Here is a 14,913-nt window from a genome sequence, read left to right on the forward strand (position 1 = left end):
ACCTTAAAATACAATTGAAACTCTGAAACCTTTTGGAATGCTGAACAAATAAAAATTAAAAAGAGTCATTTAATCTCTGTGAAGCATCTCTAAAGCCAATACTGGTCAGTGCTTTGCCCATTGGTCACATTCCAGAGAATGAGGTCATGACCAAGGAGAGAAAGAATTTTAATAGTTGACTCTTTAAAATTTTGTTAGTCACATGACTTCCCAGTATTATCAGTATAATTCAGATTTTCTTACCTCTACCATACAGAGTAAGTAATGATTAGAACTTAAGAATTTTGATATGTGGTAGAAATTGACTTGTCAATATTTAGGTCATATCATATAAAGTCAGTAGTAATCATTTATTTGTATTACCGAAATTTATTCTCAGATGACTTCTAAAAATTTATTCTAGTAACCTTTCAGTGCCCCCAAAATTGGTCCTGGAACTTGTCAATCCAGTTAACTGAATTTATTTAACACATATAACTATAACTTAATTGGCCTTCTGCCCATGGCCTGCCAATTCACTTACAAATTAGAAAACAAAGAAAAAGGTCAGTAGAAATCAATTCTTTCCCATATTTAGATTACTATATAGATTCTTTTGTACCTTAATGTTAGTTACTTATTCAATTTGTAATTATATCTGTCGAAGGCACATGAAAATTTTTTTCTACTTCAGTACACATCACATACTGTTTAGAGAGACCAAACAAAGGAAAAAAGAGTATTCAAAATATACTCTTATTACAATTTATGTACATATTAATTCACAATGGGAGTTCATTTTAGCAATCGTACAAATATATCTCAGTCCTGACATTTTCATATTGATTTTTAAATGAGTAGCATGCTTGCATGTTTCATAGTTTTTCTTTATACCCTACCATTCATTTGCCATTTCAAAATATAATTTTAAGCTTACTGCCTGAAAGCACTTGCCTATTATTTGTTTAAAAATCAACCCAATTACTTCAGGTTTGCTTACAGCCTCGAAGATGGAGTTTCATGATCAACAGGAATTGACTCCCTCTCCAGCCGAGCCATTAGACAAGAAGGAAAAGGAGTCAGAGAAAGAAAGTAAGCCTGGTGAAGACCTTAAACATGCTGCCTTAGTTTCTCAGCCTGAGACAACTAAAACTTCCCCTGATAAAAAGGATATGCAAGACACAGAAGAAGAAAAAGTACCTCCCACTCTGTTTGGGCATACTCTGGGTGCCAGCCTAGAAGACACAAAACAGAAGACAGAACCGAGCCTAGTGGTACCTGATATTGGCCTTCCCGCAGAGCCCTCAGCTGCAAAAGAGCAAAAGGACTGGTTCATCCAAATGCCAGTGGAAGAAAAAAAGGATGAGTGGGGTTTAGTTGCTCCAGTATCTCCTGGCCCCCTAACACCCATGAAGGAAAAAGACGTACTTGAGGACATCCCAAAATGGGAAGGGAAACAATTTGATTCTCCCATGCCAAGTCCCTTTCAGGGTGGAAGCTTCACTCTTCCTTTAGATATCACAAAGAATGACATTGTTGCAGCAACATCACCCTTTGCCCCTGCCCTACTACAGCCAGATGACAAAAAATCTTTGGAAGAAACTGGTAGCCCAGCGACTGCCAAAGATAGTTCTAAAGGTGAAGAGCCCCATAAGGATCAACCTGACAAAATGGCAGAAGCACCAGCCTCAGAGGCAGTTACATCACCCAAAGATGCTCACATTTCGATTGTGGAAGAATATGTTCCGGAGAAAGGTTTAGGAGAAGAGAAAGGGGCAATAAAGCAAGAAAGTGTGCAGATAAAAGAGACTCCCACCTTCAGTGAACAGGAGTCTATGCTTACTGAAAAGGAACCTCACCTAAAGCTTGAAGAACAAACAACCATTTCTGATGAAGAAGCTGTGTCAAAAGAGAGTGAAGCCCCAAAATTGACAGATGAAGAAATTGGTGTAATTCAGCCCTCCACAGAGCACGCTTACTCCAAAGAAGAACCGAAAGGCCAGGAGCTTCCCACAGATATATTAAAACAGGACTCATTCCCTGTAAGTTTGGAGCAAGCAGTTACTGATTCAGCCGTGACCTCTAAGACACCAGAAAAAGTCATGACTGAACCAGCTGCACTAAGTGAAAAGAGTGCCACCCAGGAGCTTTTTGAAGAAAAAGTTGCTGACAAAGATAATAAGGTTGAAGGAGTTGGAGCTGTAACGTCAGCTGAGCTTGACATGCCATTTTATGAAGATAAGTCAGGAATGTCCAAGTACTTTGAAACATCTGCCTTGAAAGAAGAAGTGACAAAAAGTATCCAGCCAGGCAGTGATTACTATGAACTGAGTGACACAAGAGAAAGTGCCCAAGAGTCTTTTGATACTGTATCTTCCATGTATAAAAACGGCGACAAGGCACTTATGGCAGAGAAAGATTCCCAGCCCAGTGCTCCAGCACAAGAAGCAGGGTATAGCACTCTCGCACAGAGTTATCCATCTGACTTACCTGAAGAGCCCAGTTCTCCTCAAGAAAGAATGTTCACTATTGATCCAAAAGTGTATGGGGAGAAAAGGGATCTCCACAGTAAGAATAAGGATGATTTGACACTAAGCAGGAGTTTAGGACTTGGTGGTAGGTCTGCAATAGAGCAAAGAAGCATGTCAATCAATTTGCCCATGTCTTGCCTGGATTCCATAGCCCTTGGATTTAACTTTGGCCGGGGGCATGATCTTTCTCCCCTTGCTTCTGATATTCTAACCAACACTAGTGGAAGTATGGACGAAGGAGATGATTACCTTCCAGCCACAACACCTGCAGTGGACAAAGCCCCTTGCTTCCCAACAGAAAGCAAAGAAGAAAAAGAACAGATCAAGGGGGAAAAAGCTACTGGAGAGGAAAACACCCAAGTCGAGACATCGTGTGAGTCACCTTTCCTAGCCAAAGATTATTACAAAAATGGTACTGTCATGGCACCTGACCTGCCTGAGATGCTAGACCTGGCAGGCACAAGGTCAAGATTAGCTTCCGTGAGTGCAGATGCTGAGGTTGCCAGGAGAAAATCAGTCACATCAGAGACTCTGGTGGAGGAGAGTAGTACTGGCTTCCCCCCTGTCACTGATGAAAACCACGTCATTGTTAAAACTGACAGTCAACTCGAAGACCTGGGCTACTGTGTGTTCAATAAATACACAGTCCCACTCCCATCACCTGTTCAAGACAGTGAAAATTTATCTGGGGAGAGTGGTTCCTTTTATGAAGGCACTGATGATAAAGCACGAAGAGATTTGGTCACGGATCTTTCATTGATTGAAGTCAAACTGGCAGCTGCTGGAAGAGTCAAAGATGAACTCAGTGCTGAGAAAGAAGTATCCCCGCCTATCTCTGGTGACAAATCAGGACTGAGTAGGGAGTTTGATCAGGAGAAGAAAGCGAATGATAAGCTGGATACTTTACTAGAAAAAAGTGAAGAACATGCCGATTCAAAAGAACATGCTGAGGAAACAGAAGAGGCTGGTGATAAAGTTGAAACTTTTGGATTAGGAGTAACCCATGAGCAAGCTTCAGCCAAAGAACTGACAGTCTCAAAAGATGCATCACCTCTCATGGCTGAGAAAGCAGAGAAAGGTCTTAGTTCCGTGCCAGAGGTAGCTGAAGTAGAACCATCCCAAAAAGCTGAACCGGAACTCGATTCTGCTGCAAAGAAAGCTGACCAGGGTCAGTTAGATATTAAAATCAGTGACTTTGGACAGATGGCTTCAGGGCTACACATAGATGCTGGAAACGCAGCAGAGCTTAAACTCAAGGCTACCCAGGACCTCGCCCCTTCATCCACAGCACCTCAGGAGGCAGATGTGTTTATGGGTGTTGAGTCTGGCCACGTGAAAGAAGGCACAAAAGTTAGTGAAACAGAAGTCAAGGAGAAGGTGGCCAAGCCTGACCTGGTGCACCAGGAGGCTGTAGACAAAGAGGAGTCCTATGAGTCCAGCGGTGAGCATGAAAGCCTCACCATGGAGTCCTTGAAAGCTGATGAGGGCAAGAAGGAAATTTCCCCAGAATCTTCTCTAATTCAAGACGAGATTGCCATCAAATTGTCTGTGGAAATACCCTGTGCACCTGCTGTTTCGGAGGCTGATTTAGCCGCAGATGAGAGAGCTGACGTCCAGATGGAATTTATTCAGCTGCCAAAAGAAGAAAACAAGGAGACCCCAGATATATCTATCACGCCCTCTGATGTTACAGAACCATTGCCTGAAGCCACTGGAGCTGAACCAGCAGAGGCTGAGGATGAGGAAGAAGAGATAGAAGCCCAGGGAGATTATGATAAACTGCTCTTCCGCTCAGACACCCTTCAGATTACTGACCTGGGTGTCCCAGGTGTCAGGGAGGAATATGTGGAGACCTGCCCTGGTGAACACAAGGGAGTGATTGAGTCCGTTGTAACTATCGAGGATGATTTCATCACTGTCGTGCAAACCACAACTGATGAAGGGGAGTCGGGTTCCCACAGTGTGCGTTTTGCAGCCTTAGAGCAGCCTGAGGTAGAAAGGAGACCATCCCCCCATGCTGAAGAAGAGCTTGAAGTAGAAGAGGCAGCTGAAGCCCAGGCTGAACCCAAGGATGGCTCCCCAGAAGCTCCGGCTTCCCCTGAGAGAGAAGAGGTTGGACTCTCAGAATATAAGACAGAAACCTATGATGATTACAAAGACGAGACCACCATTGATGACTCCATCATGGATGCTGACAGCCTCTGGGTGGACACTCAAGGTGTGCATTATATTTTTTTTTAATTTTCTACTCCCAAATAAAATCCAGTAACCTAGTGGAATTTTTTTTTCATTTTAAAACATTTTAAAATGACCCTTTATCTCTTGATTTTGCATTTTTTTTAATAGATGAAGGATTTTGTACATTTGTTACTAATGTTTTCGTTGTTGTTGTTGTCATGGTTTGCTTTGATCCACAGATGATGATAGGAGCATCATGACAGAACAGTTAGAAACTATTCCTAAAGAGGAGAAAGCTGAAAAGGAAGCTCGGAGACCATCTCTTGAGAAACATAGAAAAGAAAAGCCTTTTAAAACCGGGAGAGGCAGAATTTCCACTCCTGAAAGAAAAATAGCTAAAAAGGAACCTAGCACAGTCTCCAGAGATGAAGTGAGAAGGAAAAAAGGTTCATTTAACAATCACTTCTTTAAAAATGTTTTTGAAGTAATTCATTATTACTCTTTTGTAGAAGAAACTGCCTAACCATGGTAACTAATTATTGATGAAATTTCATTCGGTTTTGCTCCAAGTGTTTATTTTTTCCTGATGGTATGCTTTTTGTGTTTTCTTATTCATAGCAGTTTATAAGAAGGCTGAACTTGCTAAAAAAACAGAAGTTCAGGCCCACTCTCCCTCCAGGAAATTCATTTTAAAACCTGCTATCAAATATACTAGACCAACTCATCTCTCCTGTGTTAAGCGGAAAACGACAGGTGACTGTTCAATTCTGCAATGTGGCTGGCAAACATGGACATGTATTTTTTTTATCTCATTACCGTAGCAGCTTCGTTTTGTTTTTCTTCCAAGAATCTCAGCAGTCATGAACAATTTCGCTATTAAGTGTCTTGTATCATTATTCTTTTTTTTTTCCCTCCCTGCAGAAGAGGTCATGACCATCTGTTTCTTTGTCATGCTCAGACTTAACAGTGATTGTATCTTGGCATTGTGCTCTAGTGTCACGTTCTGGGGATTCCTATTTTCATTCTGTGTTTTTGGTTAGACGATGGCGATGAATATAACCGTGGTATGCATTCTCATTATTTTGCTTATTTATCTCCCTCATGCTTAAAAACCCATATGTATTTGTCCTATTTTCTATATTGTTATTGCCAAATCTGTTACTGATGTTGATGAATTTACTGAGAACCACCAAGAATGCATAGTGATTTTGAGATGGAAAATGAAAGGCAAATCTGGGGTGAAATTGTGGTTGAAAAATTACTTTGCTTTTGGATGGAAGAAAAAATGGAGAAGGAAATTGTCTGGTAATCCTATCAGATTTTATTTTTCATATCCAAAATTAGCCAGGCTTTCTGGTAATACTACATCTCTTAGCTGACATTTTGTCCTTGGGATTTTCTTAAATGTGTTGGATCCAAACTGCTAAATTCCCCTACATAAGGTAGCATTCAAAAATTTAATAAATTTAAAATTTAATGAACCCCTTCCCTCCCAATATCTTAGAATTTAGGTTTATTTCTATTTTCCTACCTTCTTATTGTTCTGTCTCCTTCAGATATACTTGTTTTTTACTGTTTAAAAAGGAGTGAAAGAGTGAACATGAAGGAGTGAAACATGTTACAAATCATCACAAAAGACCATACATAATATCTATAATGTAAACTCTATTCCTAAATTTCAGTGCAAAGTATTTATTTTAAATGTATAATTGTATTAGGATACTCTTCATTTAGAATATATTTTATTTTAGCATTGATTAAATGGCACACTTGCAGTCTACAAAAGAAGACATCAGAGTTCTTAAGTCAGAAAGGAATATTTCCCAATCCATTATACATTAGAAGTGCCTTTATATGAATCTTCGGATGGCTTTAAAGGGTTAGGAGCAGCATTAACCCTTGTAAGAAAAAAAAATCAAGGTTAATGGTTTCATGATAACCACTAAAAATTTCAAGTATTTTTAATTTGTGTTCTTCATATAGAAAATATCTCATGAGCATCCTTCAAGAACTAGTATGTAAGTCAGGATTTGAAAGTAGAAGACATAATTATACACACACCTTGATGATGAAGGTTTAGAATGAGGGGTTCCTCTAAGTTAAGAGTTAGGAATTAACATGACATCTCTAAATCTTATAGTGCATCTTACTTAGTACATTTTCATTAAACTTGGAATTTTTCTTCTAGTTAGAAAAATGCTTGCACAGGCAGAATCTCTTGGTTGGGGCATAAAAGCCCTATATGCCACCTAAAAAGATGAAAAATATATTAGGATCGTACAATTTCAGAGGAAATGTCAAATGGTTTGGTGAAGTACCTGCATGTCATTAGTATTCAATACGCCACACTGAGAATAACTTACCTTTTTATTTCATTCATTAAAGGAAATTTAAGATCTTTGGACTCATTAGGATCTTCCTTTTTTATTCAAATATTAAGATACTCAAACAGAAAGCATATACCAAACATGAGTTTCATTGACTTAAAGCAAAGTATATATGTCACAGAAAAAATGAGCTATATTGTAGAAATAGTAAAGAGGCATAATTTGCACTGATTCTTTTAAAAAAAAATAGTTTCAGAGTCTGCGAATAATCTTACTAGCCAGTCCTAAATAGCATAGAACATATTGTAGGCCGTTACTGTTTTTGTGTTAGAACTGCACATGGCACAAGAAACCTTTTTGAAACTCATTTGGAGCGCTTATAAGGATAAGTATTTTTTTTCCAGAGGATTTCTCTCTTGTGAAAGAAAATTAAGGTGGAAGTAAACACACAAGTTTATGCCTTTTATTTTCTTAGCCCAATTGTTAAATAGGGACAGTTTCCCCAAACACAAAGGGTTGTGTTCAATCATGAAAGATATTTAAGTCAAGTCAGGTAAGTCATCAGCAGAAATTATGCTAGAGATGATGGAGTTTAAAATTGAAACCAGAAGTATAAAACAGCAGCAAGAGAAACAACAGTAACAGATGTGGTAATAATTTCATACAGGAAGTGCATGTGTAGAACATGGTCTATTTTACTGAACTTAAATTTCTTCTCATGTTTTCTCTTCTTGACAAGCCATTTTTCTTCCCTTCCCTTCTCATGTGGTCCGTTTCACGTCAAACAAGTGTGTCATTCATATTGTGAAATGAAGGGGTGCAGAGGGAAAGGGGTTGGCAGACCATGACAGTTTAAAATATAAAATGCAGAAATGTCTGTAGATATGACAGTGGCTACATAAAGAAGGTTTGGGAATCTCTGTGAATATTCTTATGTGATGCCCACCCTAGAAACCAGTCACTCCCCTTTTCCTTAAATTCTGCAGCATTCGGATTACTGTCCTATGATTTCCATTCTGAAGGATCAATTGTAATTTAAGGGTACATTGGTAACAGATAGAAAATTACTTGGTGTGCTTACCTGTGCTTTGGTAAACACTGGGTTATAGTAATTAGCACACTCTATAGTGGGAGCCACATGCTATAATGTTCTTATTATTCGGGTTTCTTCAGTTACTGAATTTGAGTCTCAATATAAACAAAATTCACTTTGCATTAGTCTGTTGACACAACTGAATATCCAAAAGGCATTAAAAATGCATTTACGTGGTCTTTAGCCACTAAGTGTGGGGTTGTTTTTGTCTCCTCTCTCAACAGCAGCAGGTGCTGAATCAGCTCAGGCTCCCAGTGTATTTAAACAGACAAAGGACAAAGTGTCTGTGAGTAAAATAACTTTTTCCTTGCTCTTCATTCAACATTCCCTTTGGTATTAGTGGCAATGTTTTAATAATTTTAGATAAAATTTAGACTTTAGATGTTTACTCTTTTAAAACATTTTAGATCATTCAACTCACCCAGATTGATTCTTGATGGCATTCAAGCATGTCCGAATGTCTTCTGGAATGTGATGGTAGCTGGTGAGGGCAGAGCTGGCATTTAGGCTGCCTCTTTTTTAGTAAGACAAAAACATGTGAAACACCATAATGATCTGGCAAAAGTGGGGGAGCCCAATTTATTTACTTTTCACAGAATCAAGATAAACCATTATAATCAACACTAAACTGTATTTTACAACACATTTTCATTATTGTTTTACAAAATAAGAATATGAGAAAATTAAAGTAGATGAGAAAAATAAGTAAAAATATATTATCTCCTTATCTAAAGATAACTGCAGTTACCATTTTGACATAAAATCTTAATTTTTTTTACACACTTATATGTTTAATAACAAAGATGGAAACACCACATATCAGTTTTTTAATTAAACAATAAACAGATTTCCATGTCATTAAACATTCTTGTACATCATTTTAATGACTACATAATATTTCATTTTGTATTTTTACTGTGATGTTCTTAATCAATTTCCCATTACTTGACATTCAAACCAGTTTTCTTTTATTTTAGCAGTATTAATGTAGAAATCTTTTTGGCTACATCTATGAATGTATGTCCTTAGGATAATTTTGTAGTAGCAAAATCATTGTTTCAAAAAGAAAGTCCACATTTAAACTTTTTGCTGCATATTGTCAAATTGTCCTCCAGAAAGGTTCTACAGCTTATATGTCCTCCAGCTGTATATGAACATGCTTGTATTCGTTATTACTAGATATCTCTATACTTTTTCTATATTTACCAAGTTATGGAGATGAAATATTTTGTTGTTTTAATTTGGTTGTATTAATGATGTTTAGCTTCTTCTATGTTTATAAATCTTTTATATTTCTTATTTTGCAAATTTTATTTTTATATTATTAATCATGTTTTTTAAATTTTCAAAAGACCAAAACCAACGCAAAGTATTTTACTTCTTTCTTATTGAAAGAAAAAAGTTAAAAGACTTATCATGGAATCCTAAAATTACAACAAATAATTTGAGTGATGATAATTAGTAATGTATCACAATGTTCTGGGTCTTAGCCATCATGTATGATATGTAAATCACAATTCTTAGTTTAGCTTTCTAAAAACTAATAAAATTTTAGACTTCTTTTTATTTATTGTGAAAAATAGGAATTCATTTTCAATGACAGCCAAACATTTTATATCATATTGAAGCCAAGGGACTTTATGTTGATTAAAAAATATATGTATATTGATTATTATATAAATGTTTTCAGACATATTCCTGAACTTATGGCAAGCAATAGAATCCATTTAGCACTTTGGTAATTTTAGTCCTTATTTTGAACACACTGCTATTTCAAGATTTGTATCTCTTTACCTTGTTTCTGATGGGGAACTAGTGGGTTATGTTGGTTAAGAGCAGGACCATGAAACAGGCCAGATCCAAGTTTTGAATGTTTATTAACTATATGGTCTTTTTCTTCCTGTGTCTTAATTTTCCAAAAATAAAGGGAGGAGTAAAAATTCCTATATCATAAGTGAGTTGTAAACACTAAGTAAGTAATTTTATGAAATAATACATTCTATAGTGCTTAGAACATAGTATTTATTCAATAAACAGCAATAAGTATTATTATTATTATTATTATTATTTTAAAAGTGGAAGTCTTTAGGAGCAGATACAGAAAGTAAGTCTGAGCTTTCTCTTGGTAAAATATTTTTTAAGATTATAAAATAATTTTAAGATTACATAAAATAATTATGTAAATAATTATTATGAAATTATTAATTTCATAATATTTGTGAAATATTATGAATAATTATGAAAATAATTTTTAAGATTACATTGTTTGCAAAATCTTTCAGAAATTTTCAAGGGCTTCCCTGGTGGCGCAGTGGTTGAGAGTCCGCCTGCCGATGCAGGGGACACGAGTTCGTGCCCCGGTCCGGGAAGATCCCACATGCCGCGGAGCGGCTGGGTCCGTGAGCCATGGCCGCTGAGCCTGCGCGTCCGGAGCCTGTGCTCCGCAATAGGAGAGGCCACAACAGTGAGAGGCCCGCGTACCGCAAAAAAAACAAACAAACAAACAAAAAAAAACCAAAAAAAAAAGAGTGTGAAAGACAATTCAAGGACTTCCCTGGTGGCGCAGTGGTTGAGAGTCCGCTTGCCGATGCAGGGGACGTGGGTTCGTGCCCAGGTCCGGGAAGATCCCACATGCCGCGGAGCGGCTGGGCCCGTGAGCCATGGCCGCTGAGTCTGTGCGTCTGCAGCCTGTGCTCCATCCGCAACGGGAGAGGCCACAACAGCGAGAGGCCCGTGTACAGCAAAAAAAAAAAAAAAAAAAAAAAAGAAATTTTCAAGTCCGTTGGTCTTCAAGTAACTCAACAAGAATTAGCATTCAATGCTTACACTTGGACAGAGAACATATACAACTGACACAAAAACTAACCTTTTTCCTTGTAAATGCCCATCTCATCCTTCTGAAGAAGGGAGATTAGACCACCATTCTTTCTAACTTTTTCTCATTTAAAATCCTCCTTTTTCCTTGTAACCTCATCCTCTTCCTATGTTTCCTAAAACCTCAAGATTAACTCAGTACATCCATCAGAACAGTTCTCTCCGATTTTTCAATTGATCTTTATTGTGAACCTAACCTATAATCTTTCATTTCATTTGAGTTTTTTTGTTTGTTTGTTCATTTTATTTTGTTTTTGTTTTTAGCAGGAGATTAGTAGATGTCTTTCATAATTTGAGGCAATCCAATTACTCCATTTTCTTTCCTATTCCACACTTTTGAAATTCACTGATTTGTGGGTAGCATCAGTCAAAAAAGAATGACTTGTGCTGACCCAGTTATACTTCCCACTCAAGGTGCTGGGTCTTTAAAACAAGAAGTGATTCGTGCAATCTGTGAATACTTATGCCTCTTCGAAGTGTCTACCGAGGTTACAACTTGAGATAAAAATCTTAGTTTCAACTGCTGTTTTTTTATCGGCTAAATCATATTAATTATTTGAAGATAAAAATCTCCTCGGCTTTGTCATACTTGTCTGTATTTTTAACAGTCTCCCCTGAGACATGTGGCATGCCAGCATAGCTTTCTCCAAAAGCTGTATATATATGTACAACCACTTACACTTGCTCTTTCTGACAATCTTCCCAGGGATTATCAACACCTGTGAAATAAGTCTTGTGATTTTTATGGGCAATCTAGTCAGTGTTGACTTTCATTTTTAGAATTTATAGCACATCATACAAACTGTGGTCTCTGCATAAAAATGTTATTAATTCTATGGTATAACTTGGCCCCTGGTATGCATTTGACTCATGAAATGAACTCATTATATATAAAATCTGCAATTTTCTGATGAAATCAGTGTAGATAATCTGAAAATACATTTTCTCAACTTAAAAAAGAACTATTTTCCATTATTAGGCCTTAAATATACTTTGTTCTAAAGTTCGTGAAATGTGATCAAAATGTTGATTATATATACCATTTAAGGGCTGTGTTTATTAAAGGAACAATTCCAACAGACTCTCAAGATATTTTCCAAATATGGTATCATTATAAGGTTTATGGCTTAATCAGAGACCTTATACATAGAATTTATAAATAATATTTTAATCTATATTCTCATTATATATGTATTCTTAAGTTAGTTCCAGTTAAAAAGATGTGTTCAATGAAAATCTCTCGTTCTCACATAATATACATCTCTATCATTGATTAAACCATTTATCATGTGTTCTTATTAAAAGCAGACATTTAATTTCTTATACGTTTACATATATTTTTTTAAATTTTCCTTTTACTTCATAGTTTGGTTTATTTTGTGCTTTTGTTTGTTTTCTTTCATGGCTAGAATTCTACCTTGTCAAAGATTCCTGCCTTACAGGGTAGCACAAAGTCCCCACGATGCAGCTCAGCCTGCCCTAGTACGACTAAAAGGGCTACATTTTCTGACAGTTTATTCATACAGCCCACCTCAGCGGGCTCCTCAGACCGTTTACCATACTCAGAATCAGGGAACAAGGTAAGGCAGCAAACCAATCAAAGGTGCAGAAAGGAACATAATTTGGGAGAAGGACACAATTCAGTAAATGTATGAAAGCAAAGACTTTCAGTTCTGAAGTGTTTGACATATAAATAATAGACCTTATTAAAAACAAGTACAAATTAAGTGTTTCGTAGTTATAAATAGTCCAATCATTAAAAAATAGATGTCTTTTTGTAAGATATATGCATAATTAATTTATTATTTATTTGATATTTAATAAAATTTCAAATACAAAATATACTATATATGATGTTACATGTGACATATTATATATAATATTGTACCAAATTATATTATATATAATATAATAGACAGTATGGGCTCAGTATCAGACACATCAAGATTTAATACTAACTCTGCTACCTCTCAACTCAGTGATTTTTGAAAAAATTACATAAACTGATGAAAGCTGTTTCCTCAGCTCTAAAATGCATATAACATTTTTTGTAAAAATTAAATCATAAATGGATGTAAAGTACTTAGCATTCCTGTCATGTAAGTGCACAGTATATGGTGGTGATAATTGCTAAATACTGCGCATGCAGTGCCTTTCTGCCAGTCCTTTCTGATTAATACATTATCATGCTGATGAAGACTTCTCAGTTAAAATTATTAATTACCTGGAGACTACTTGAGCACATTATTTTTATCCATGTTATCATTTAGAGTTTGAATTTCACAATCGATTTTTAGCACTAACTCCAAAATAATATATTTTTATAAAACCTCTAGGCAAATCTGAATTCTTTCTAAGTTTTGAAGCAGAAATTCTTATAAGTATATAAAAGTCAGTAGTGTGGATTAAAAGAAATTCATCTATCAGCACAGGAGGAAACTTAGCCAGAGCAATGTAATTACTTTGCATAATTAAAACGAAGATTCACAGGAACGCAACGTCGTTTTATTTTCCCCAATCAGGATGGAGTAACCAAGAGCCCAGAAAAGCGCTCTTCTCTGCCGAGACCGTCCTCCATTCTCCCTCCTCGACGAGGCGTATCAGGAGACAGAGATGAGAACTCCTTCTCTCTCAACAGTTCTATCTCCTCTTCTGCACGGCGGACCACTAGTAGGTTTATTTTGCTTTGGCTTCGTGTTCATTCATTTTTTAAAAATCCCTTAAGTGGAGTAGCTTATAATGTACTTATATTTTACATTTGCAAATAAAATATGCATTAAAGTCAGATTATATTTGTCCTAAGAATCAGAGACCCAGGCTATCAATGGGTCCAAAACAATTATTTGAGTCAAAACAACTGATGGAGGAGATGAGTACATACTACCTCATTATCCATTAAATAGGATTGAAATAAAGTCATTTTCAGAATATATTTTCTCTCTTCAAGTTTAAAGTAAAAAAGAAAACTCGAGGGCTTCCCTGGTGGTGCAGTGGTTGAGAGTCCGCCTGCCAATGCTAGGGGACACGGGTTCATGCCCCGGTCCGGGAAGATCCCACATGCCGCGGAGCAGCTAGGCCCGTGAGCCATGGCCGCAGGGCCTGCGCGTCCGGAGCTTGTGCTCCGCAATGGGAGAGGCCACAACAGTGAGAGGCCCGCGTACCGCAAAAAAAAAAAAAAAAAAAGAAAATTCGAAAGAACTAATTAGTAGAGAAAACCCATAGTCAGGGATTTTTTTTTTTTGGCCACACCGCACGGCGTACCGAACTTCCCCGACCAGGGATGGAACCCGCGCCGTCTGCAGTGAAAGCTCCGAGTCTTAACCACTGGACCACCAGGGAAGTCCAGGGACTTTTTAAATATAAAAGCTTAACCTTTATTAGAATTCCAAGTCCTAAAATCTAACTAGAAAATCAACAATCAAAATTAAGGATCCTGCTCAATTTGGTAAGAATTTGTGTTCCAATGAGGCTATAAACATAGCATGTTCTGTGCAATAGCTTCAGTTTCTTTTGATTTCATAATGTAATGGTCAGCAATTATCACAGTTTATGTAAAGAATATAAAAAGTTCCAATCATTACCCACTTATGTGCTATGTTGCTACCAAGACTATCTAGTAATTTAAATTATTTTCATAAACGTGTTTCTATTACCACAAAAATACTACCATTTATTAATCACATATATGTGCTAAAATCTTAAGACACATTTTTCAATCAGTTTAATTAACAATGCTGATGGTTAGGTATTAATAACCTCATTAAATCTACCGATGAGAAAACTGACCTTTTAAAGACAGTAACTTGTTCAATACTACACAGCTAGTAAATGGTTGAATTTGGTTTTCAGCCCACTGATAAGTTCACAACCTGTCCTCTTAATGTCTTCTCTATATTTATTTAGAAGAAATAGTATTAGGGAACTGTTCTGT

General features: G+C 36.7%; 1 protein-coding gene across 22 annotated transcripts in view; it reads left to right on the plus strand.

Moving 5' to 3' along the window:
- The window catches only part of MAP2 (microtubule associated protein 2), a gene marked incomplete at its 5' end in the record, with an annotated part of 75,070 nt that overhangs the window by 37,183 nt on the left and 22,974 nt on the right, over positions 1-14,913 (plus strand). For 4 of the 22 annotated variants that reach the window (XM_081242800.1, XM_081242809.1, XM_081242810.1 and 1 more), the window contains 5 exons: positions 970-4,728; positions 4,928-5,134; positions 5,307-5,441; positions 8,333-8,394; positions 13,505-13,652. In XM_081242800.1, the coding sequence (XP_081098926.1) occupies positions 970-4,728; positions 4,928-5,134; positions 5,307-5,441; positions 8,333-8,394; positions 13,505-13,652 (4,311 nt within the window). Of the gene's footprint in view, positions 1-969; positions 4,729-4,927; positions 5,135-5,306; positions 5,442-8,332; positions 8,395-12,391; positions 12,563-13,504; positions 13,653-14,913 lie in introns of all 22 variants that reach the window. The other 18 variants (XM_081242789.1, XM_081242804.1, XM_081242808.1 and 15 more) reach the window with 11 other exon arrangements.

This window comes from Mesoplodon bidens, assembly GCF_964165515.1.
Source record: "Mesoplodon bidens genome assembly, chromosome: 8".
NCBI lineage: Eukaryota > Metazoa > Chordata > Mammalia > Artiodactyla > Ziphiidae > Mesoplodon > Mesoplodon bidens.